Source organism: Leptodactylus fuscus, chromosome 3 (genome assembly GCF_031893055.1).
Source record: "Leptodactylus fuscus isolate aLepFus1 chromosome 3, aLepFus1.hap2, whole genome shotgun sequence".
Classification (NCBI taxonomy): domain Eukaryota; kingdom Metazoa; phylum Chordata; class Amphibia; order Anura; family Leptodactylidae; genus Leptodactylus; species Leptodactylus fuscus.
The window spans coordinates 32,365,349-32,388,429 of record NC_134267.1 but is presented as its reverse complement, the minus strand read 5'-3'; the positions used below and the strand labels follow the sequence as shown (position 1 = coordinate 32,388,429).

The 23,081-nt window shown below is 40.4% G+C and overlaps 1 protein-coding gene across 1 annotated transcript in view; it reads right to left on the bottom strand.

Annotated features, from left to right (window-relative positions):
- MACROD2 (mono-ADP ribosylhydrolase 2) overlaps positions 1–23,081 on the bottom strand; it is a 1,460,592-nt gene that overhangs the window by 1,043,903 nt on the left and 393,608 nt on the right. The window contains exon 4 of the mRNA XM_075267382.1: positions 4,189–4,218. Within this exon, the coding sequence (XP_075123483.1) occupies positions 4,189–4,218 (30 nt within the window). The remainder of the gene's footprint in view (positions 1–4,188; positions 4,219–23,081) is intronic.

Below are 23,081 nucleotides of genomic sequence, written 5' to 3'. Positions count from 1 at the left end.
TTCAAACAGCCGAACAGTGTGCAGCTGTTTGAATCGGATTTCGAACCTCAGACATTTTAGTGTTCGCTCATCTCTAGTCGTAATAGTAAATGGCTGAGCCTTTGCTTTGCCCGGGGCTTTACCTTAACAAACATGAAAGTATTATTGTCCCATCCAGGATAGCGAGAAGCTTCGGGTTAGATAGTGGCATCACAGGAGTCCAGGCCAAGTCACCAAGTGGTTCACACTATCTCTACAAAATTGTATAAATTCCCATAGATCTCCTGCCTCCCCAAAGAACATATTTCTAAGTAAAAAAGCCGTCTTTCATCGACTGACTCTCGTTTCAGGACAATAAAAATAATCTGAGTGGCAAAAAAAAACCCCCACCTTGAACAGGAGACATTTCACTAAGCTGCATGGGAATGTTTTCTTTAATGTTTTGTAGGATGAAATAACTAGGAAATGGAATATTGTAATAGATCACTGTAAGGAGAGGTTTGAAGACGGGCGACTTGGCATGGAAAAAAAAACACAAAAAGCAATTTAAACCTTGCCAAGTGTCACAGAACATTTCAATTTCTTAAACCGTTACGTCAAGAACAACAATGACCCCAACACTAGTCTTCCAAAATGTACCTTGACTAACAAAGACGTATTGTGCATGGAGCAAAGCTATGGAAAACGAAAAAAAAAGCAATAGAATTCTTTGTGAAATAAAAAGAGCCCGGGTTATTGTTTGAAGAGACATCAAAAGGTAATAAATTAAGATTATTATTAACACGATCCAGGGAGTCGTATGTTCTACAGCACGTGGTCTCCACAACCATATAAACCGTCAATACTACCTGTATACTGAACACTAAGGGTGCATTCACACTGAGTAAACGCTAGCTTATTTTGTAGAGTAAAATTACACTTGTAAATTTTGCTATCCCATTGACTTCAATGATATTTTTTTACAAGTGTAAAAATACGCCTGTAAAAAATACGCCTGTAAAAATACGCCTGTAAAAATACGCCTGTAAAATGTCATTGAAGTCAATGGGATAGCAAAATTTACAAGTGTAATTTTACTTTACAAAATAAGCTAGCGTTTACTCAGTGTGAATGCACCCTTAATGTGTGATAGTCTAGCAAGTACTACTGGATTTTTGGATTTTTTATTACAATTTCACAAAGAACTGAGCGTCCTCCCCCCACTTTCAGATCCTGCATTAAGCAGAACACAGTGTGGCAGATTTACTAATCCAGCCTAATTTTTAGACTACAAAAAATTTGGAATAGACAGTCCAAAAATTCACCAGATTTATGACAGTGACTGATGCTGGATAATAAACTTGGAACATCTTTGGACTACTTGGCCAACGTTTATACCATCGGCCGTGTTAGTTGGCCAGAGATTTGCAACAATTCCTGGGCACACTGTTGTAATTTAAGCCCTACCTCTTTCAGTATGCCACATCCTTTCCAGCTATGCCCCACCCTTTGTGAGACTAGCCATATGAGACCAGGCCCCATGGGTCAGAAACACTGCGTTTTAGCTGTGGCAGAAATGACGTGGGAAAAAATTGTGGCGTTTTACGGTACTTGCAAAGTGGATTGGACTCATGAGAATCCCATGCCTACTTTGCAGTTAAAACTGCAGCGTGGACATGCTGCGATTTCCAAAACCGGCTCGGTTTTGGAAATCGCAGCATGTCAATTATTTCTACAGAAATGCCAGCGGATATCCCATAGATATAATGGTAACAGAAAGTCCGCATAGGAAAAGTCTGTGAACTTTCATTTCAATACGCTACGGGAAGAACCGCAATGTGTTCCCGCCGCGGTTGCTCCCACAGCGCTTTAGCACGGCGTTTTTGGCCCGTGGGGCCTTAGCCTGAAGCACAATATTTTTTTTGACGGAAACTGAACCAGTATTCTGGTCCTTTAGTATAGTAAATCTGCCCCAATGTACAGTTTTCCCTGGCTTGTTATACAATACAATGTAATACTGAAAGCTGCACACACACTTAATTTCACATAGTATCTATATGGCCATAAGTATATGGACACCCCTCCTCCTTATTATTTAGCCAAGGAGTTTCAGCCACACCAACTGCAAACATAAAATCAAGCACAAGGTTATGCAATGTCCATAGACAAACATTATAGTGTAAGTCGTACTGAAGAAGTAACAATATGTTCTTGAAGTTTGTCGGTTTCTCTGAAGAAGTGGGTTCTCAAGTTGCTTTCAAAAGTGCTGCTTATTTGGCTAAAGGGTTATAAATTCCTACAAACAGACAGCAAAATCCTGTACAAAGGCTTCAAGAAGAGCGGAGCACGTTTAATCCACAAAAAGGAGCTCATCTTAATATTACAAGCCATGAATCCGTATCAAGTGTGATAGTCAGAAGTATACATACCGTACTTTAAGCCATAAAGCTGAATATTTTCAAGGGATAGATTGTTGCCAGAAACCTTTATTACAAATATTTTTGGGAGTATTTTCCCTTAACTCCACATGTATTAAAACACACAGCTACTGGTTTTAAAAGGGGCAAAGTTTTAAGTCTGTGTCACACCACTGTTGGTGCATTTGCTGCAAAATCTTCCCAAAAGTCACAAATATTTGTACTGATTTTAGCCTACAAAGCTTTTTTTAAAAAAAAAAAAAACAAGAAAAAACAAAACAAAACCCAAAACATATGGAATAGTGGGGGTGTGGTTCAGCGGGAGGGTCAGGGAGGCAGGTAGATTTACCAAGATTTCAAACAAAAACTTGAAGAATCACAGGTAAAATCTATGGCAAATGTCCAAAGACCCCCTAGAAAAAGGGTGCATGCCCTAGCACACAGAACATCATCCCAATAACAACAAAACAGAATGGGTGGCACTCCCGAGTATGGCACAGAATAGGTGGCACTCCCGAGTGTGGCACAGAATGGGTGGCACTCCCAAGTGAGTAAAGAAAAAACTGTTGGTACTTTATTCATCCAAAAACCGATGTTGCGTTTGGGTGAATAAAGTACCCACACTTGTTTTTGTCACTTTGGAGTGCCACCTATTTTATTGTTTTAAAACCTATGACTTCTAGAATTGAGATAAGGATTCACATACGGCCAGCAATGAACTTAGCAGTTATCCAGGATTAGAAAACATGGATGCTTTTTTCTTCTTAGGAAGTGACATTACATACGTTGGTCACATGGCAATGCAACAGCTAAACTCCTCTTACATTAATAGAAATGAGTCACATTAAAGAGGACCTTTCATCAGATTGGGCACAGGCAGTTCTATATACTGCTGGAAAGCCAACAGTGCGCTGAATTCAGCGCACTATCGGCTCTCCCGATCTGTGCCCCAGAGCTGGAAAGGGTGGTGCAGTTATAAGGGCTAGTTCACACAGGAATTCCGCGTGTGCACATTCCATCGTAGCTTTCCGCTCTGGATTAGTCCTGGGCGTAGTCCTGAGGGTGCTGTCGCGAGGTGGATGCTGCGGCTGAATCAGCCGCAGAATCTGCCTGAGGAAAGAGCAGCTCACTTCTTTTTTCTGCTAGTGGAAAAAAAGAACGCTAGCGGTCTACATAGACCTCTATTGTGAGAGGGCAGATTTTGAGGTGGATTCCGCGCCAAAATCCGCCCCTCTTGCCTCGTGTGAACTAGCCCTTACAACACCGATCTCTGCCTACTGTTAGAACTTGCATTCCTGACAGTCTAGCTGGGCTATGAGGAACGCCATTCCTGATAGTACTCGACCACAGCTCTGTACTGTCAGAAGGGGCATTCCTTACTGCCCAGCCATGCCGCTAGGCTGTACAGAATGCCCCCTCCTCTATGACTGTACTCATCTACAGTAGTACTGGGAGATGTTCTTCATAGCATCATCACTGGGTGTTAAGGAACGTCCCCTCTGACAGTATAGGGCTATGGACGAGTACAGTCAGGGAAGTGGGGCATTCCCTGGGGCACATAATGGGAAAGCCAACAGTTGTATATAAAATCGCATAAGCCTGAGGACATGAAAGCATGTACCTCCTAATACACTAGATAAATATCCAATCCTGCTCACTAGAGATCAAGACTGGTGAATAAAATGTCAGCCTTAATAAATTCCCTCCCAATAACTTCTGCTTTCTGGTTGATATTTTCTATATGGTGTATCGTATCACTTCCACATCGATGCACATGCAAACATACAATACGCAAACATGAGCACAGACTTACCGCCACCACCGCCGAGAAGACTTGAGTTTGCTGAAAAAGAAAAAAACTAAAGTAAATGACAATTCCATTCATTACAATTAGTTAGGATCACACTTGATTACAGAGCTGAACATTTCACTTCATGCAAATTCATACACGTGATCTTTCCATCGACTCCATGTTTCGACTAAATTTTTTTTTTTTACTGTACCTAAATTATTTTCACAGCCTATGCATCAACAGTTTCCTACCGCACTTCAGATGATGAATCTTAAAGTATTTAATTAAAACGCTGTCAAGATCCAACATTTTCACAGCACAATGTCTACCGAAAAATCTCACATTATCTAAATACCATGCCTACGTGTTCTTTGAAGACATTTCATTTGGAATGAGATTGGAAGGCCGGGTAGTAGAAGGCAGAAAACAGGATTAATTAACTATGACAAAGAAAGGAGAAACACTTTCAATTTAAGATCCATCCAGAAGAAGCACCTATGCAGCGCCGACTTACTCAACCTTGAGAGGTACTTTGCTGCTCAATGGCGCGGTTATTGGAGAGAGAGAGACTTAGAGATCACAGGGCGCAGTTACCATTCACTTTGAATCAATAAAAAATCCATTTTGAGCGAAACATTGTGACCCGGAGATGTCAAACTAATTGCAGACTCTGATACCATGATACATTGGATTGTAAGCAATGCATACATTACATTTTTTATTAGAAAAATATATTTTATTAGGAACTTCTATAATATGTATCAATTGACGTTGATTTTTTTTTTTTCTCTTCTCCCAAGTATTGTACTTTGTATGACCTAACAGAGGCGTTGGTGACAGCTATGCCAAGAACATTTTTGGTTTTGGGAAGTATGTCATTTGTTAAGCTTATTTGGTTGACTATGTTTATCGTCTTTCACATTTGATGCAGGATTTCTGATCGCTCTTTGGTTAGGGTCTAAAATAGGAAGAAGTTGTATAGTTCCTAGTGGTTACTACAAGGGCAACGGGTATAGCAACTACTATGGGGAACAACATTTCTACTTATTCGGTTACTATGACGGAAGGTGCAGTTATCATGGAAGGGGTTATGTTCCCACTAAAGTACATCTATAAAGTCATGGCATCAATATGCACATTATTTCACTGCTATGACATCACTTTTGCATTAACCCTGTATTGTTATATCACATTGAATTTTACCGTGTGGATTATTGCTGTGCTGTGACATCACTATGTGCTTAATTCCAACATTGTGACATCACTGTGCGGATTATCTCTGCACTGTAATGTCATAGTGGTGAAATACTGTGCTCAGTGACATCACTGTGTGTATTTATAACCGTACTCTCATGCTATCGTGCACATTATATGACTATTGTATTATCACATGTGCAGTGGAGTAACTAAAGTCTTGTGGGCCCCGGTGTAATCTTTTGTCGGGGGCCCCCTAACTCATCCCTACAGCGAATTCTTGATAGTGATGGTTACGGGTGTTAAGGAGTTTAATCCACCTTAGTGTGGTTAGTGTAATCTGTGGGTCTCCTTGGCTTATGGGCCAGATGGAAGCTGCAATCTCAATACTGATGCCAGTACTTATGGGCCCCCTAAGGCTCCTGGGCCACAGTACGACTGCACCCTCCCAAGTTACGCCCCTGCACATGTGTATTATTAAACTAATCATTAAACCATCCATATTCTGAAGGTCCTTGTTGAGGCTGGTTTTGGTGTTAGACCCCCACTCCAAACATTTCCTGCGGGACCCCATGGTCCTCCTTTATATGTCTCATGTGTTTTGTATCTACTCCTGGCTTTGGCTCATACACTGAAAAACATATCAAAAACAAAACCAAAAACTGCCACAAAAACATCAAGTGAGATTCCTTTCTTACGGTGTCTGTCATCACTAGTTAATAGAATTCTGATCTTGATGGAAATTAATTGGATTAAAATGGCTCCTTAAGCTTCACTTTACTTATCCTGCATGTGGTTAAATATCTTTGCTGTGAAAGTACGCATACATTAGAATAGAAATCCTTAGAGTATATCTGCTACCCTAAATTAAGAAATTTTTTTTAAAAAATCATCCTGCTTGTGTTTCAGTTAGTGTTAAATGACTGTCAGATCTCGTGTATGTGTGTATTTTCTATCCATGCACAGTGTGTATGTCAATACATCTCAGCACATTAAAACCCGTCACCCAGGGCCCTTTTTTTTGGTGCTTCAGGGTATGTGTATATATAATCAGGGCAGTCCATCCAAATACTGCCTCCAAGCTTTTCCAGTTCCCAGAATTCAGATAGCTATAAAGAGTTTCAAAGCAGCTATATCTTCCCCTTAAGATCAGGTATATTGCAGCTTAATAACCAGAATGACATTTAGTTTGCACAGATTTAAAGGCAATGACTTTTTCCTATTCATTAAGCTATTCAAGAAATTCTTGCATTATAGACAAAATCAGCTTTATACAATTAGTTTTCACAGTTTTATTAGGGAGTATGCTAATAAAATCAGATATAGGAATAATTTGATATAATTATATAGACTGTATACATATTGTAATTTTACCAAGTATTCGTATACAAAGAAAAAAAAAAACTTTTGTTTTTGTTTTTTCATAAATCTTCTGTGTAATTTAGAGTATTTGGGTTCAGGATAAAGGATGTTATTTCATTATTATTTTTACTATTTCTTTTCAAAGCTTACATATCCATATAACGTTTCCCAAAGAGATCATGGGGCAGTGGGTTAGTGGCATACATAATTTTGTACGGCTCAGTAGCCCTCTTTATGGAGTTGCCATAGTAGTCCTAGTAAGAGGGGAAAACCTCCCTATACAGTGACATAGGGCACATTTACACCAGCGCCCGGTCTCCGCTTTAGGCAATCTGGCAAGTTTCTGTCTTCTGCCCCGAGAAACTGGGCAGGGGATGGAAACCCGGCAGTCAGTTTTCAAACCCATTCACTTGAATGGGTTTGCAAAGTTTCCGCCCGTGAGCGTCTTGTGCGTCTCCACTTCTAAACCGTTTTTTTCAACCCGACACAAAGTCGGACATGCAGGACTTCGTGTCCGATTAAAAAAAAAAAAAAAAAAAAAAAAAACGGTTTCGTCACGGAGAGGCACAAGACACTCACTTTGCAAACCCATTCAAGTGAATGGGTTTGATAACTGACTTTCGGGTTTCCATCCCCTGTCCAGTTTCTCGGGCCGAAGACGGAAACCCGCAGATTGCCTAAAGCGGAGACCGGGCGCTGGTGTGAACCTGCCCTTATCTAACCCCCTTGTTTATAGTATAGTGTGCCAAGTCCATGTATGTTCACACTATCGTTATTAACTCTCATCCATCATGGGACATTAATGGTAGTAGAATAAGGGACACGGACTGATCCCCCTCTGTCAGTGTCTGTTCATAATGATTATAAAATTTTAAAAAAATACGACTGACACTTTCTTCCGCCATGTAAAAAAAAAAAAAAAAAAAAAAAAAAAAAAGATGGAAGACAGTTTTTACATTGGGGCAAATACACACCTGATGGATGAGGCTCCATTTGCATCTGTCCTTTATAGTCTGTGGCTCTCGTCATGAGTCAGATGAGACCAACAGACGGTAACGTGAACCCACCCTTAGTATCAGAATGCACTGGTAAGCTTTATTATCCCCTGAGGATTCTTAAAATATATTGAAAAAAAAGAAAAAACCTAAATGATAAATGGGATTGTGGTTTCCGACTGTTTCTCTTTCCTTTGCCCTGATCTAAAATTGAGATATCCAACCCGTGGCTTTCGAGCTGTTGCGCATCTTCAACTCTTAGCACAAATTGAACAATTGTCATCCTTGTGATTCTTGGGCACCCTCATCAGATCTCAGTAAAATCTTCTTGACTTGTAGGCTATACATGGACTAAGTCTCATGAGACTCTCATGAGTGCCTGTGGTGAGCAAAGGCAAAGTAACCTTCCTCTAAGCCATGATATGAATCACCTGGAAGCGTTCTTTTGTGAAGTTTATTCTGAGGCACTAAAAACTATGAGAGTTCGGATTAAATCCAGGAGAGGAGTGTCATATGTGTCAGGAAAGTGACATGATTGACAGCCTTGAATGTCAACAAGAGGTGAGCAATCATAACAAGTAGTTTAACGGCAGCAACAATCTACAAAAGTAGTCGCACGTCGTGACTTGACTTCAGATTCGGAACATCCAGTGTCTGCACATCACCAAAATGCCAGTAATGCATAGTAATTTAGTGCATAGTTCTAAAACTAAGTACTTTTATTCTCTGACATTAATAGTCTAAGCATGAACTAAGATGTCAGCAAATTCATGTTCTGGAATGATGTAATACAGATGGGTTTGGACATAAGTATATGCATCTTCATACTCAGCATGTACTGACAGAGTCAAGGCATTACATACAGATGTTTCGTAGATTCCGCTGTATAAAATATAAAGCAGTAACGTATGGGGACTTATAAGTGACTCCATCAATGTTGGGTCATTTATAAGTTTCACTGCAATTGTTACTGTCCATTTCCAGTAAGAGTCATGCCAACAACCTTTTTTTTTTTTGCTCAATCCACTGATCCATTTGTAATGGATGTAACTCCGGTATCAATCTAGAAAATACACAGTAGCTTTCATTGTGCCCATCAATTGTAAAACATGTCCATTTTGTTATTAGAATAAGAAAAAAAAAAGTTGACATGTGAATATGCTCATTCATTCTCTCAGTTTTCAAAATTGGTGTGATGACCGAAAAAATAAAAAAATGTCCGTCACACGTTTTGCGAATAAGATCTAGGGTTAAATTTTTGCTCATTTGTAGTCAAGTTTTAAAGCTTGGTTGTGTAGAAAGTGCTCTTGGTTGTGGCTACTGATACAGGGGACATATGAACATCTAAAAAGGAACATGCAAACAATTTGCATTAGTGTCAAGTGTGTGCCACATGTGTCTCTCTCACCTAAGTCAGGCACCACATAAAGGACACCCCATACTGACAGCACATGGCAACTCCTGATTTCATGGACAAGTCATATATGTTGTGGGGAATCGCTCAGGTAGATGCTCGGTAGTAGTGCAGGAAACAGGGACACAGACACTGGGTTGCACTTAAGTTCAGGCTTTATTTACTTCTTGTGCATAAACTGCCTTTGCAGAGGCACAAAGAAACAGAACAAAACCTTCTCGGCTGAGAACTATCTAAACATAAGAAAACTGTTCCCTGACTATACAGGAGGCTAGCTACCAGACTCCCGCCTTGGCAAAAACAACAGGTGGCACAGTATCTGCTTTGTAGGTTCGGTCTGGACAGGTCAGCTCTGTCAGTGTGGTGCCACACTCCTAGTATTCACACACAGACTAATATCAGGCCCTGATTAGTCAGCTGACACCCTTTAGCTGACTGGTTGGGACATACCCGTCTTCCAAGACCACACCCTTCACTTTCTCACAATGTCCATTACAGAAACTTTGCAGAACTGGATGAGAGACCTTTTTTATTTTTCAGGAATTGTGCTACTTTTGTCTATGGAGTAAGTCTCATATTGCAGCACATCCCATTCCAGTGAATGGGACTGAGTTACGATACCAGATACAAGTGACAGACGATGCGGTTTCTGGGGAAAAATTACAGACCTTTGACAACCAATGTAAGGATGTTTTACCACAAACTTCATCAAAAACTTTTTTTTTTTCTTTAATTGGGAGAAAAGTGGATTTATTTCTGGATCTTTAATCTTCTTAAATAGGCTTTATCCAGTTTCAAAAATATTGGAATTCTTGTTATTATGCAAATGAGCTATTTCGAGCAACGAGGGTGCTGCCATTGCTATAAAGATATATGCAGTGTAACTCTCATTGCTCCAAAGAGATTATCTGCATATTGACAAAATTGGCAATATCTCAGCAACAAAGGCACCAATTCATAAGTGGGGTGATATTGTCTGATTCAGGTGACCCTAACCCATCTATCTGCAGGGCTGGATTAATATGCCGATTTCTGGTGATAGACTCCCTTTAAAGCGTCCGTAAACCTTCAATAGCTTTCTCTTACCCAATGCCTTTGCTTATTACTGGATGGAAGGGCACCAGGAATGTAACAAAGTTTATGGATACAATAAGACTCAGAAGTAAGGACAGATGAAGTAGAAAATCTATTTCTTTTCTTGTCCCTGATTCAACTGCTTGCATGAAACACTTCAATGACATCTCTCCCCTGAGATCAATGCTCTCTGTATGGAATATCCATCTTGCCTCCATTCATGTGTCAAAAACAGAAGAGAAGAGGGACAAATTAAATGATTCTCCTCTGTACAAGATCTTACCTTGATAGTATTGACCATGATGGAACATGCATACTCTAGAATGATATTGTAGAGCAGGTTTATGATAGCTGACAATATACCAGTAGGAATTCTCTTCTAATTTCTGGTCTAGATGTTGTTTCATATCTACTACTACTATTACTGCAAAATGGTTTTACATTATTTTTATAGGATGCAAAGCACTGCAGAGAGTTGACTGCAGCCTGCCATTGGAAGGCTAGTTAGATACTGGTGTGCCAGTTCACAAAGGACAAATTTGTGTGGCTATATTCTAGGTTTATCCCAAGGCGGTAATGGTTCCTACTGGAAAAGCACAGAAACCGTTTACAGGCTTTGGCCACCATGAAAAGGACAAGTCTTTTTCGACTATGATATAACACAATACTGATCAATGGTCAATTGGGTTTTTAAAACATATTTGATTAAGATGAATACATTAATGGACTGAAAGTGATGGATCTTGTAGATGGCCCATCCATGATCATTGTATGCATTGCTAGTGCAACATGCATTGCTAGTGCAACTGTACTGCCTACAAGCTATCAAATTACCATATAAACTTGAGTCTAAGCCGACCCGAATATAAGCCAAGGCCCCTAACTTTATCACAAAAAACTGGGAAAACTTATTGACTCGAGTATAAGTCTAGTCATAAGATGCAGCTCTTCAATTTGACCCGGTTACACGGCCGCAAAAGTGACGGCATCTATGTATACGGGCTCATTGAAATATAATAGTCCATAATTGTATCCACCATTGCAGATAAAAAGTCTGGTCATGTGTATTACAGTTTGGTAACTCCATGTGCCTCATAGTAATAGCAGTAAACCCCATCATGTCCCTCACATTAACCCCCTGTGTGCCTCAAATAAGAGTTACTGATATGTGGGACATATGGAGGTATTAATTAGGTATCTTCATAATTAAGGTCCTTAATAAGGTCCTAATATGTGTCTCACATATTAGTAACCCTTATATCAGACACACAAGGGTTAATATGAGGGACATCATGGAGTTAACTGCTATTAATGTGAGGCACAATGGAGTTACTGAAACTAAATTAATAACTCCAAATGTGTGACATTAATAGGAATTGTATCTCTAGCAGGTACCTGTGTGTTTTACTTTCACTTTATTCTAGCTTCCTCTCCTTGATGCAAGACAGCAGCAGGGGCCTCCCAGGCTTTCATCTCTCTTGCTAGAGAAGGGGGAGTGTCCTGTAGCATTACTGTATCACTAAAGGACTTCCCCCTACATTTAATTTATGCAGGTTCTTGCAGGACCCTGACTCGAATATAAGCCGAGGGGGGCTTTTTCACTTTGCTGAAAAAGTCGGCTTATACTCTAGTATATACGGTAAGTGTTCTAGTTAGGTAGCTATTAAACTCCAATCAAAAGCAGATAAACAAATGAAAATTGGGCAGAACTGGGATAGTTTACGCCACACAAACCCCCCCCCCCCAGAAAAGGCATATGTGGTTTACACCTCATTTATTTAGCTAATAGATACTTTAAAAAGAAACAAGGCTTAGTATACGAAAAACACGCGTCAAAATTTGATCACATTTATTTTCCCCCAAAACGAGGTCAACTAATAAGTGGTGGTAGACTAGACAGTCTAAAATTACACCACATAAATCTGGAACAGTTTAACACTGTCTAGTGTAAGCTTGCAGTTTAAAACGTTGGATGCAATTACAGCTTAGACCTCTACTGTCTAACTGCTCATTGTAAAAGTTCTGTACTATGGTTCCTACATTGTAGTAACCAGCAACCTGCTCCATGACATGTTTTCTATACCATGTGAAAATTCCATATCCAATTTCAGATGTTAGCAGTACTCTGTTATGTGACATCCAATCTCCACCAGGGTTCTAGAGATTAGGGCTACTTACCACATGACCATGTCCATGTGCTGGGTCCATTGTTGAAGGGCATCAATGGGACATGGATGATATTAGTTTGCCGCATGTTCCTCTATGATATACTTCAGTGAGGACATGTCTTGAGTTTTGCCCCATACACGGGCTTGTGATAACACATGGGCATTTGTATGGGGCTATAGAATAGAATGGGTCAGTGTGCTTACATGATCATGTGAATGAAGCCTTAAGTCCTGGGTTGTAGGTAGACTGTCAGCTTCTGACCAGGCTAAATTGATTTATTATCAGCTGGACCTACATAGGATTGGTCAATCAATTCCTAGTGATAGGTTGTGCATGAAATGTGCACATGTACCAAACCCATGCATCAGTTAAGTGTAGTTGAAGGCAAGTGTATTTGTAATGGCCACAGGGTACAGGAGTGGAAAATTCACTATGAAAGAGCAGCAGGCTCTCTTGCTATGTTGGGAGTACCACCCATTGCCCGGACTGTGATGCTGCCCCCTTGCTTACAGGAAGACCAATTGCAGACAAGCGTGACTTTACACGTACACGTCAATTTCTACCGCCAACATAGGGCACTTCTAAGATGCACAAATTTGCTATAGTTGGTGAAAGATCTGGCAGTCCAAGAAGGTTATAATATGATCGGCTACTGGGAACGGCATCAACAAATAATTATGAAAATTAGTGAACTTTCCTTTCGACTAGAGGGAACTTTCGCCGTTCTTGGACTGACTGTTCTAGAATCCATTACTTAGCGCACGATATGTTTTTGGTTGGCCTCCTTACGTTATAGCTATAAACATTTTAATGGGGGAAATGATTCATAAGAAACACTAATCAATGTCACAGCAGTAAAATAAAAGAAGAGCCATTTGCCAATACTATGGACAGATTTTAGTTCATCAATAAAACATCAGAGCAGGGGATCCGTGAGCTGAGTAATTTATGAGTGTGGTGGCTACATAGCCTTATACAAGCTTGCAGAGACTTTCTTACGTGTCACTACATTTTGTTTGATCTGGCGGCTGAGGAAAAATGGGAACAGCAAGACACTTGGCTAAGCAGAATCTTGAGCGGCTTGGTTTAGATGCAGGGGGGGGCTCATCTTCCCTTCGGTGTGCGTTCATTTTAACATAATTATATTTTATGTATAATAGAGCAATCATCTAACGCCACAATAACCACATTCCCCTTGAAATACATTATTGATACATAGTTTCCTTGTAAATGCAGAGCAATATCAAGTTGCATAGCCACAGTGATGGCTTTTACTGCTGGCAGCACAGAATCAATATGAATCACTGTACCCGGAGGCTTGAGGGGATCATAACATAGAAATGCAATCATATATTATTACTTTAAAATGTAATACATTAGCTGAAGTGTATTGAAAACTGACTGGCACTGTTACGTCGCAATGAAAGGAAGTGCCACCTGTTACCAAGACACCAACCCGATACAGAGCAGTGTTTTCTAGTAGTCCGGATCTGATGAGCCAGAGATTGCTTACCTATGCAAACAGGTTATTTGGGATCTTGGCGGAAATGAGTGAAATAGCTCTGTGCATTTCACTGCCTTGCAAGCCAGCCCCTATTGCAATGTAAGTCTATAATTATAATCAGAGGATGGCTGTGAGTAATGCATAGAACAGAACGTCAGATATTTATATGGTTACATAGTTACTGCCAAATATAATGACTAACCTGCATGGTATATATTTACACAGCTTGATGAGGGGCTGAAGACTCCCAGGGATCATTTCAAGCAAGAGCCACACAGTGACAAAAACCTGCAGTTCTGGCCACGGTTAAGTCACAGGCGGTACTGCATTTCAACAAATGGGATGAGTATTGGAAAGACTGGGGCTCATTCACTTTTGTTGCGGTGTGACTGTTACATGATCCAGGCGCACAGACTTACATATTGTACAGTTAGACAATGATGCAGCTATGAGGCTCCTGGAAAGAAGGGCCTAGTCAAGGTAAGGTTATACCCCATAGTGCTGGATGGTGATGGTGACAATCTTAAAGATCCTTTTGGAGGATCTTAAACTAGTCATAGGGGGACTTCATCTAGTCATTGTACTAAATATACTGTGTGGTGAGATTTGCAAGTCCCTCACTGTCTGACTACAGGCTGATACCTTTCCTACCTAGCTGGCGTCAGCACCGCATGTGGTTTATTACAATGACTAGATGAAGTTGCTCGCTCGACTAGTAAAAGGGGTTTTCCATGAGCATAACCATATTTAAAACAAAAGTAAAAAAAATTTTTGCAAATATAATTATTTATTTTTTTGTAAATAATTTTTTATTGAATTTTATCATTTTACAGCCGAGATAACAGCAACATACAAGAAAATATTATTAAAAAAATTTGTAGAATTTTAATGATTTTCTCTAACCATCTTAGTGGTGACAGTCTTTTGTCTTGACTTTCTGTTTTCTGAAATTCGGATTTCTTTATTGTGGTTGGGTTATCTTGTCCCTGTTCGATAATCTGTCTACAATAAGTAAATCATGGCTGGTCCCAGACCACAGACATTTTATGTATTCTTGGTCAGATCCATTGCCAAATATTGATGACTAAAGAAGTTATTGCTAAGACTAACTTCACATCTGTGCACGGGTCCTCATCATTCAGGCCTAACTGGTGACCAGGAAGATGGAGAGTCAGCCCACTAAAACAGCAGTCAGCCACGGACGCTGGCCAACCCATATGCTATAATGAAGTCTGCCGGGTGTCTGTGTTTTTTATACTAAAGCTGGCCAATTTCTGGTGCAGATGTGAACTTAGGCCAAGATGGTTAGAAGGAAACTAAAAATTCTGCAATATTTTAGTTACTTATGCTTGCAAAATTGTTTAACCTTTCAATTGTCTACAAATTTACATATAGTTATGTTCATTACATATGTAAGGTTTTAAAAGCTTGTAAATTGGTTTGCAAATACTAAATTCTTAGTGAGCCGCAGCTTAATAAAGGTCATATTTTAATGCTAGGGTCAGCTTAGGGTGGAAAAACCATCCCTTGAAGATGCTCATACACGTTATGTATGCCTATGAGGTGACCATTCAATTGATATTGGGACCATTCATTTAAATGAGCAAACAATTAACATTAATGTCTAAACTTCCTGATAAGGGGGTTACTTTAAAAGAAATAAAATGAACCTGTACAAATGAGCTGACGACTGGCTAAAAATAGTCAATGCTCTCAATTTTGGCTGGTCACAAAAATCCAGTCTGCTGGATTCCTTCATGAAAGGTCATTTGGAGCATTGTCAGCCAATATTGCCCATTTCAAAGTCTATCTGAAGTCTAACGTACCTTGGTCAAACCTGTGTGTATAGGGATTGGTGGGGGGGGGGTCTCCTGTAGGTTGGCCAGCCATAACTTTGTGTAGGCATGGTGTACTATAGGTTTGTGCCCTGAAATCCTAAATAATTTGGCATTGCCATTGCTGGGGGGGCTAAATATTTTCCCTAAAGCTGTCAAAATGTAGTACTATGAGGAAGTCATTCCAGTTAGCCAAAATTTACAAGAGTCTGGGTTCACACCAGCGTCCGGTCTCCATTCTGAGGTTTCCGTCTTCTGCAGGCAGAAGACAGAAACCTGTCAGACAGTGTCCGGCCGTGAGCATTTTATGCTCTCCAAGGCAAAACTGTTTTGTTTTTTTTAAACTGGACACAAAGTCCTGCATGTCCGACTTTTTTTTGTTTAAAAAAAAAAAAAAACGGTTTCGCCGCGGAGAGCACAAAACGCTCACGGGAGGTCACTTTTGAAACCCATTCATTTGAATGGGTTTGAAAAATGTCTGCAGGTTTCTGTCTCCAGCCCAGTTTCGGGCAGGAAACGGAAACCTGAAAGCGTACACCCGGGGCGCAGATGTCAACGAGCCCAGCTCTGCCAGATATATTCAACTGTAGCGGTCTATAGGTCACTATCACTAAAAAAGTACAATGAATGGTAAAAGATAATACCAGTATATAGATGTAGCCAACTATACCAGAAAACATCCGATTGACTAATATATATATATATATATATAACATCACGTGATCAATAAACACAACTGTTCGAAAAGGTCTAAATTTTATCTAATATTTTATAGAACACAAATTCTGGTTACACCATACATTTTACAAAAAATATTCCAGCATACAGCTCCAAGGAATATACGCCATCCTCCAACAAGAGATGAACAGGATTATGTGAGCTAAAATACAAATAAATAAGTAAAAGGATCTAACAAAAACTGCTAAAACTTTCCTGACTTTCTCCTACAATCCATTTTCATTTGGGTACTTGCTCTCAGGTCCTGTGCTGATTCTATTGTATTGGATTGTGTCTCAGAGCTCTGTGCTGTTTGTTGGCAGCTTGTGCCCATGAGACCCCCCACCCACCTGCAAATCAACAGGTCAGCAGTCTCAAGCAGTTAATCTAATCAATATGTTCCTTTTTTTTTGCTGCAAACGCTGTACCGGAAGGTGTAACACACGCAGGCAGAGTGAATATATTAAGGTTTTTTGTAGTGTGGCACTGTGAGAAGTCATTCATATAAGAAAGGTTCTACAGTCAGCAATACCAGAGCACGGAATATTACACGGAGGGATACGGTGGCATGGATAGAAATATGACTTCAACTGTGATATAGCGGTGACAATGGTAGTGTCTGGAGGAGTCATCAGGGCCCTAAAGCAATCGAGCTCAGGCGCACCTGTAACCTCTACTGACTTTGGTATATCCAAGGCTGGAGCAACTTGATTTTTCTAGCAGTATTTGTCTTATTAATAAATTTGGTAATATACTTTATACACAAATTTTGGATCCTTTCTGTGAAATCCTGCATTTTTTCACTTTTCCCCTGGCTTCTGTATTAACACCAGTTTCTTCCTCAAACTGAATGTTACTGTGTATGGAATACGGTGCTGTGTAACATATAGAGAAAAGTAGGATGGGGAGGGTCACTTCAAATAGTTATAACAGTCAAAATCCTGCCCTCAAAAATGCCTTCCATTCACTTAAATGGGAGTTGGTCATTTCCTTTTTCTGCGAGCGTTTTTTTCCCGCTTGTGGAAAAAAGAAGCGACATGCCCTTTCTTCAGGCGGATTCCGCCTTGCGACACTCCCTCCCGACTAGGTCCATTCATTTGAGCTTAATCCAGAGCGGAGTGCCGCGACCGGATGCCAATGCACTGTATGCACTGCACCGGCATCCAGCTGCAGCTAGCTGTTTTTTGGACTGGATTCTGAGGCGGCGTCCGTCTCAGAATCCAGTCCAAAAAAGTCCTGTGTGAATCCAGCCTTAGGGTCATATGAAAGAGAATCTCCTTTTTAATTTGACACCAAAAGCAAGTTTGGAAGTTTTATATTGAAAAATCCAAAAACTAATCCAAAAAAAAAAATCTAAGATAAAACAGTTTTCACGTGTTAGCTTTTATTTTTCATTGGTTTTTGTTGACTTTTGTGATAAGACATCAGTTTGGGTTATACATTTTGCTACATCTGTACTGGATGTGGGACCTGTGAATCTGGTTGAGCTCTGCGTCCCTTTAATAATTTTTCATAATGCTGCTTCTTAAACTACTATTGGCCATCCATAAAGGATACCATTCAGTATACTTAACATAACAGGCTTTACTACTCAGTAAAAACCTTTATATCCATATATACCTGCTTGGCAGATAAAGGCTCACTTTTTGGGATCTATGGGCCTCTTTAGTACTTTCCGTCATATATGTTGAACATAAGCACCAAACACTGTGAGAACATTAGCCCAAGGCCTCTTTAACGCAACCATTTTTAGGCTTAGGCCCCACATTGCGGAAACACAGCTTTTTCATTTGCAGATTTTGTTGCAGTGTTTTGAGCAGAAATTACAAGTACAAGAACTTACTATATATTTCCCATTATTTTTGAAGCCATTCTTAGCTTTGGCTCAAAAAACCCCAACAAAATCTGCAACAAAAGAAGCTGTGTTTCTGCAATGTGAGGCCTCAGACTTAGGGTGCATTCAGACTACGTAACGCCGGGCGTGTATGAGAGCCGTACACGCCGGCATTACGGCAGACTGCCGAACACTTCCCATTCACTTCAATGGGAGCGCTCGTAACAGCGGCGTTTACGAGCGCTCCCATTGAAGTGAATGGGAAGTGTTCGGCAGTCTGCCGTAATGCCGGCGTGTACGGCTCTCATACACGCCCGGCGTTACATAGTGTGCATGCACCCTTAATGTGGTTTTCTGGGGAGGGTTCCTATACCTACTTCCCTCAAGTAGATGAACCGTTGATTTCCAGGCTGGTTCTAACCCTAGGTCACAAGATCAGAACCAGCACCTGATTCCCAAGTCACTTTTCATCTTCTCTCCTCATCTTCAGCTCTGAATTCCTAGTAGAATCTGTCTCCCATTGTTTTCAGGACTGCTTGATCTTCCCACAGATTCCTTGGCTGATTCATCCATAGAAACCACAGCGCGAGACCACTGCTGATTAGCACCATGGTTTCTAAAAGTAGTCAGCAAGCAAACCAGTGGCAGAAAGCCAAAACTCTGCTTTAGCTTTCCACCTCAAGTTACACAGGGCCAAAATTCAGAGTGGAATTTGAGGCAGAAGATTGCCTTTGTTGTGTGAACATACCTGAAGCAATTGCATCGGAGGATATTTTAGACACAATAAGGACTTAAAGGGAAGGATTTCACAATTCTATGTATTGCGTGTGCTCATAGATTTTCTTCCCCTTTGTTTTCATTGCAGTGCAATGTTCCTGGATCTTCTATATTATATTATGGTCACTTACATTTTTCTCAGCTACTTGTTTGCCATTGCACAGTTACTCCTGGCAGAATGAAGGGAAGGGCCAGACTGTTCCTTGTTGTTCACACCAACAGACGGAGAAAATTGCAAAATGGGGGGGATGGAGGTAATGGGGATATTAGCAGAAGAAAAACTGATAGGACACCATATATAAAGGTTTATACAGTCATAAAACAGACTGACCAGCAAGACCTGCTCTGTTCATGGTTTCATATTCCCCTAATTTTGTATAGAAGACCGTATCAAGACTGTACAATGTAATTATTTTTGTTGAACTGAACAAAATCTAGTACTATGTGTTCTCTTCTAATGCACATTTAAGAGATACAATGGAACACGATGGTTACTTTGTAGATAGTTACATATCTAGCAGCTGGATCACCAGTGAATAGGTTACAAAGACAAACAAACATACTTATCACATTGTGGACTATAAACACATAAGAGCCATAAACACTGCATCAAATCACTTAAAATGTCACCGCTAACCATTGATACGGAAACAACAAATTTCTAAAGAGAATATAATGTCCTAACTAGCATGTAACCTTGAAAATATAAGAGGCCACATAACATTATTATAGTATTCTTCACATACAATGTATTGTTGTGTGTCATACATCATTATTAAAGAGTTTCTAATGGAAACTCATCTTCCATTAGCAAAGCAGCCCGAAGCAGAACCTGCTAATGGCTGCTATCTCTGCAAAGACCAGAATGCACCTGGTTCACCCAAAACCTCAGGTCAGACGGACACAAATATTTTTTTTTTCAAAATCAGTTCATTATTTACTAGAAATGAGATTATTAAACAACTTACTGGAACCGAGACCAGTCATAATAGTAGTACTCTTAAGTCAGCAGTGCACCTTACAGAGAACCTGAGAGGAACACCAAAACATCTACAGGTTGGTATGGGGTTTAGTGGGGTTTTGTTTTGGGTTTAGTGTCCCAAATAGCCCTGCAATCTGCAGCTGCATTTAGAAAAAAAAAAAAAAAAACCTGCCACATAAAAGTGGCTTTTACCAAAAAAACGTATTCGTGTAAATTGAGCCTGTGTGCTAGCTATATTTCTATCTGTTTTGAAAGTGTGGCTCACTGTAAGAATTAAAGGGTCTATAGAGGATACAGGCAGAATATTGCTATCATCCGTGTGTTGTTCGTTCCTTTTTGCCACAGACGCTGAGATAATTTATCTTTCATTGGGAAATAAATTAACAAATCATCTTTGTGTGTCCCAGGAACTCAGAATCTTTTTGTGTGTCCCACTTGCTTCTCTATCCTGTGTCTGGCTGTGAGACAACTGGCTGGAGCAGGAGACTCCCTGCTGCGCCCAGTCTGCAGTAGGACAAAAAAAAACAAAAAAAAACCCGCCTCATGTCAGTCAATAGCCAAAGATGGAGCTGATCAGCACTTGTATTTTCTTCAAAAGACTTTTGTTTCAGAACACATAGAAAATGCTACAGACTGACAAACACAATGGGGTAAATGTAATTCTTGTTCACTTTTATCATTTATTTCTAGGTCCAGTGTTGCTAAAGCAGTCCAACGATTAAAATTAAAACGAGCAAAAAAAAAAAAAAATGTATAAAAGGTTAATTTTATACCATATTTGTGATGTACTGCTAATGTATATACCAACATACCCATAGATTTTTCTGCATAGTTGATTGCCCTATGACAATTAGAGATGAGCGAATACTATTCACAGCCGTTTCGAATAGCACGCTCCCATAGAAATGAATGGAAGCGGCCAGCACGCAGACTTTGCCGGCGGCCGGCCGCTTAACCCCCCGTGTGCCGGCTACGTCCATTCATTTCTATAGGAGCGTGCTATTGGAAACGGCTGTTACAATACAATTATTAGACCATCTGACTATTGTGCATAAAAGTTAGATAGGTCCTCCCATGAATATGCCCTTCTTGGATTCCTGCATTTAGTGGGCCAGTTGGCTCTGTAGGGCTGTGACTGTCTCAAAGCCCAGGAAGGCATGCTCCTCGCTATATATGTAGTGAAAGGATACCATTTTCAATTTAGAAATGTGCTGACCTGCATAGTTATGTGCCTATTGACCATTATTATCATCACAGACAACCCGTTTAATCTGAGAGTTGCTCCAGGTCTGGCTCTAGAGACTATACTTTCCTATTGGCTACATAGGGATATACAAATCCTCCCGCCAAATGATCCCTGGCTCCACCTCAGTTTGAGCAGAGGTATTCAAGCCGTGTCTCTCAAAGCTGGACATGTCTGAATTTAGCAACTATTCTAGAGAATCTGCAAACAATTTTTTTTCCAAGAGCAGGCCTAACCAAATATACATTTACATGTAGTAATGGTAGTTATCAACTCTCTTCTCTGACTCAAGAGATGTCCTAAGCAGTAGACCCTCCCCCATGACATAGGTATGTCCGAGCTGGGGAAACAAATAAGGGTTCTTTTGATTGGAAAACAACTTTAAGTCTAAGGCCCCACGTTGCGGAAACAGCTTTTTTTTGTTGCAGATTGTGTTGCGGCTTTTTGAGCCAAAACCAGAAGTGGATTGAGCAAAAAGTATAAGTATTGTTTATGGATTTCCCATTCCTCTTGTTGCCATTCTTAGCTTTGGGTCAAAAAAACCTCAACAAAATCTGCAGCAAAAAAAGCTGCATTTCCACAACGTGGGACCTTAGCCTAAGAGTGAGTTCACACTGAGTTTTTTGGTCAGGATTTTGAGACCGAATTCGCCTCAAAAACCTGACCAAAAAGATGGCTCCCATTGATTTCAATGGGAGCTGGTCGTTTATTTTTTCCAGGAGCCGGATATTCCAGCTCCTGGAAGAAAGAAGCGACATGCTCATTCTTCAGACGGATTTCGCCTCGCGAATCCACCTGAAGACACTCCCGACTAGGCCCATCCATTTGGGCCTAATCCGGATCACAGTGCCGCGACTGGATGCTGGTGCACTGCATCAGCATCCAGTCTCGGCTACCCCGTATTTTGGACCGGAACCTGAGGAGGCCTCCGCCTCAGATTCTGGTTCAAAATACTCCGTCTGAACTTAGCCTAAAAGTCCTAAAGGGGACTTTAAACCATTAAAGGCACGTAATCCCTACCCACAAGATTACTGGGGTGGATGACGGATTGTACCTCCGCCTCAGATTCTGGTCCAAAATACTCCGTCTGAACCTAGCCTAAAAGTCTTAAAGGGGACTTTAAACCATTAAAGGCACATAATCCCTACCCACAAGATTACTGGGGTGGGTGACTGATTGTACCCTTTAGCGATCAGGAGTACAGGGGCACAAAAATCCTCCTGAAGCCTTCTTGCATTGCTCAGCCTATGGGGTGCTGGGATTGCAATTTCCAGAAGCCCCAAAATAGTTAATGGAGCTCTGGTCACACATATACACTGGTGCTTCACTAACAGTGAGGTTTCAGGGGAACTTTCAAGCACACTCCATTCCTTCAATCTCTGGGGTCCCAGTGGTCTGACTCCCCTTCCTCTTCCTCCTTCAACCCTTAACCTGTGGAAATGGGATAAAAATCTGTAATGGTACAATCCTTTTAAGTGTCATTTTAGAACATCACAAAGCCATATTGGGCCTACTGTCCACAGCTGTCTACCATGTAATATACAGCACATATTGCTACCATTACTATCTAAAGCACTTTTGTTCATGTCAAAATCTCAGCTTATGATGAAAGAATTATTATATGCAACTCAAAAAAAAAAAAAAAGACCTTTCTCTTTTTTACCAGTCGACTGTACTATTAGGCGAAACAATTACCTGCTCAAGACATCGCTATTACAGACGCATGTGCGACTCAGACTTTCACGCAGGCACACTATGAAGAAAACAAAACTATGGAACAATATACTCCTTTACGGATCTCAATAGGCATTTTC